The sequence below is a fragment of the Formica exsecta genome, unplaced genomic scaffold (genome assembly GCF_003651465.1).
Source record: "Formica exsecta isolate Colony F162 unplaced genomic scaffold, ASM365146v1 scaffold224, whole genome shotgun sequence".
Classification (NCBI taxonomy): Eukaryota; Metazoa; Arthropoda; class Insecta; order Hymenoptera; family Formicidae; genus Formica; species Formica exsecta.
This window is the reverse complement of record NW_021849538.1, coordinates 68,617-72,688: the sequence shown is the minus strand read 5'-3', so window position 1 is coordinate 72,688 and position 4,072 is coordinate 68,617. Positions and strand designations below refer to the sequence as shown.

At 32.1% G+C, this 4,072-nt stretch overlaps 1 protein-coding gene across 1 annotated transcript in view; it reads left to right on the top strand.

Annotated features, from left to right (window-relative positions):
- The window catches only part of LOC115235517 (cyclin-dependent kinase 5 activator 1), a 16,402-nt gene that overhangs the window by 12,004 nt on the left and 326 nt on the right, over nt 1-4,072 (top strand). Inside the window, exons 3-4 of the mRNA XM_029807366.1 lie at nt 3,032-3,328; nt 3,921-4,071. Of these exons, the coding sequence (XP_029663226.1) occupies nt 3,032-3,328; nt 3,921-4,016 (393 nt within the window). The 3' untranslated portion in view covers nt 4,017-4,071. The remainder of the gene's footprint in view (nt 1-3,031; nt 3,329-3,920; nt 4,072) is intronic.

Genomic DNA, 4,072 nt, shown 5'->3' with positions numbered 1-4,072 from the left:
TTTATTTAATTTATTTAATATTAAAATTTTCTATTATATATAATGCATTGTTTCTAATATAATATAATCTTTCTTTTTACATGTCAAGTGAGAATAAAAAATAATAATTTGAATTATATTAATAAAATTATTTGTTAAAATAAATAATTAAATAAATAATAAAATTAGATATTATTTGATAGGTCAAAATGACATAAGTGTCGGAGAAATAAAAAATCTGGGACAAACTATATTTTTTAAAAATAAAATGCAAGTATTTCATGAGTGTGACCCGATAATTTTACGTTTATTATATTCGCTCACGCGATATCCTAAGTCTATAGACGAGGTTTTACTTCGTTAGGTTGTAGACATAAAAACATATCTCCGTCGACAGACGTTATCTATGAATAATTTTTCTCGATAATGACACGCGATTTCTGCATATCTCTATTCGTCTAGTATCATTGATAATTTGTCGACCATTTTAACATTGGAGGAATCTGGAAAAAGCACAGCTTTTCTAGAATATCTCCTCTACAGATTTTCACACTCGCAACAGTTTGCATATAGAATGGCTAAGTAAAATCGTAATTTGAAAGAATTATTTTTGATCAATCACGACTAATCAATGTAATAATAATAAATCGTATGGGTCATTTGTTATCAAACGAACAAAGGATTTCATGATTTAAAATAATTTTAATTTACATTATTTATCTTACATTTTCTTTTTAAATTACCTAAATCTATTCTTCCAGAAATAATTCGGAAAAAATTTTAAAAAGAATTAAAAATTAAGAATTAAATAATTAAAAATTAAAAAAATTAAGAAATTAAAAATTAAAAATTGAAAAGCTTGATGAAATGGCTCTAGGAACACAAAAAGCGACAATGAAGCCTTACAGTTGTCGGACTGTATTCGCAATTTCTGGAGTCTTCATGAAAAGAGATCTCGGAAGAATCTCACGCAGAGGCAGCCTTTCACGCGAGGTAGCGCGCAGCATCCCTTTTTCTTTCCGCTGCATTGTGCAACGTATGCTGCTCCGATTATTCCTCGCGCGAGGAGGGCGTATCATCGTCGTCGGCAGTGTCGACGGCCGGCACAATGAAAGAGATAAAGAGGGAGAGAGTCCGGGGATGTGCATTCTGGCGTGTGAGCAAATTGCAAGCGTGAATGCGCGCGGCGTAATGTGCATTAAACGACCAGGCTAACGAGGAACGGCCGGCCGCTCCTCGGCCGTGCATAGGGCAACAAAAAAAACAGCAACGGGTTGTGTGCCGATCGTCGCGAGAGGCGCGGGGGTACGCAAACCCCGTATCGGGGGCATCGATCCTCCCCGGGTCACCAGCGTGCGGCCTCGCCGCGCCTGATGCACCCACATGTGCATCAAGTCGCACCTCGCGAATCGATGAGCCTACTCCTTACATTACGAGAATAATCTCATGATACGTGTATCCCCTTTTTTTTCTTCCGTCTTCTCGCAAACAAAGCGTTTGTTATTCCTAATGTAATGCGTGATTGACTAATTGTGTTAACGATCGCGATCAAATCGATCCCCGACTTCTCATAATGTCTCATTATTATCTCTCTGTGTTTACGGAGCGAATATTATTTATTTACTTACTGTGACACTATATAGTTAGTTATTTACGCACATTATATTTGAAAATTAGGTCAAACTGATGCATCTGCACTATCAGGCTAATGCACATTAGTATCAGGCTCGTTTATAATACGCGATACAATTTATTTGAAATAAGCTAATCTATTGCTTAAAAACATTAAATTGTAAAACTTGTTAATATTGATAAAATTAATTGATTTATTTTTTAACCTATATTTTATATTATTTGATTATTGTTTAGGAAACTATCGGTTTTATTAGTCGGTTTTTAAATTATTTAGACATTTAATTATGATAAAAGCAGAGATGATCTTTCACAACACCTACACATTTTCTTGATAATACATAAAAGATGTGTATTCTTCTCTCTCGAGTGGACTTTTCACTCAACAAGACACGTGATAAATTTTTCACGACAATTTTTCAAGACATGTGATAAATTTTTCTTAATATAGTAGCGATATTAGAAAGAACAGTGTTTTATTGCGCATTCGTGTATACACGACGTATGAAAGTTTGTAAAATTGCTGTGCGCAATATAAATTAATATTGCAATTGTTTGCTAGTATAGATTTACCTGATTGCACACTTTTTTATGTTTCATGGCTAACGGAAATCTTGTCAAGTATAAATAGACCCGTATTTATACGACATATTCTCCTTATATGTGTATCCGCACTAATTAACATCTGTGTGACTATAATTGTATTCAAAGCGCTTGCGTCCAATATGCCTATATGTATTTATATTGACACACATGTACGCGTATATATATGACGTTATACTTTAACATATACTTATATGACAGATAGTATGCAATTAGTAACAAGAGTATAATTAAAAACGTGAATTGATATATGTCATTGATAATAATAATAGAAAATAAAAACAAGATAGAGATTCTGTATAAATAATAAGAGTTGAATTCAACTTATGTGTATCTCTTAGAAATTATTAATTTTAATAATAAATTTTCAAATACAAAATACTTGAGCAAATATTTAATAGACATCTGATAGAATGATGCCTTTTTATTTTTATAACTAAGAATTGTTATGAATTTCGTATACATTATTAGTATTTCAGTTATAAAAAGAAAAACATTTATAGATGTAACTCATAATCTTTTATTATTATATTCATGAATATGTGACGAGTTATTTCGATAAAAGACCAGGCGACAATTTAAAAGAACAAAAATCAATATAATATAAAATTAAATAAAATAAAAAATAAATAAAAATAAAAAATATAAATAATAAAATAAAATAAATTAATATAAAATTATGGACCAGAGCATTATGTGTTTTAGCTAACCTATTACTAATTAGATTACTTATATAAGATTGAAAACTGTGCTATCTCAGATGAAAGTTTGCAATAGACATAATGTCTTAATTGCACGCTTATCTTTTGTTTGGCAGGATGTGCCCTTTATAAACCCTGCCAATGTAGTGTTCGTGTACATGTTGGTGAAAGAGCTCGTCGACGGAGAGGAGGCATCCGAGAAGGAACTCCAAGCGACGGTGCTGACGTGTCTTTACCTGAGCTATAGTTACATGGGCAACGAGATCAGTTATCCGCTAAAACCGTTCCTCGTCGAGGATAGCAAAGATAAATTCTGGGACCGATGTCTCTTGATCGTCAACCGACTTAGCTCCGAAATGCTGCGAATCAACAGCGAGCCCGGATTCTTCACAGAGATCTTCAGCGAACTAAAGGTACGTTTTACTGCTAAGTTTTTATTGATAAAATCGAGATACTCTTCATATATATCAAATGTCAGAATAAATCATCAATGATTTGAGAATCACATATATATCTTATTATTCAATTTATTAATTTATTGTGGCGGATATATGATATCAAAAAGATCTTTATTTTAAAAATTTACACTTAACTTACTTAATTAGATTACTAATTTGAAAGTTATTTATACCTTAGAATAATTAAAATAGATATTCTTTTTTATATTTTTATTAATTTATTTGTGTTTCATTGATATAAATAATTTACAAATTAGTAAGCTAATTAAATAGCTATAGCAAATTTTTAAAATAGAAGTTTTTTCACCAAATATATTATAAATAAAGAATTTTTTCAATATTAATAAAATTTAAAATAAATAAATAAGTATATATACATGTATATATATATTTATTTATTGTGTTTAGAATGCAATAAGAATTAACTCTCTCATGTAATGCGTATGATTTCAATGTGTTTATAAATACAAAATCTATCCTTCGAGGATTTCATTGCAGTGAAATAAGAGCTCATCGATTCCAATACTAATTTGTGAAATTCGGATAGGCCTGCGGTTCCAGCGAACGCGGAAGTCTGACTGGCAGCGGCCTCGAACGAAGCCTCGTCGTCTCCGGAGTCGCGGTACCCACCAAGGCAGCTTGACGGAGCTACACACACCTGCTGGTACGCATCGCCAGGCACGGCTGCGACGTCACGAC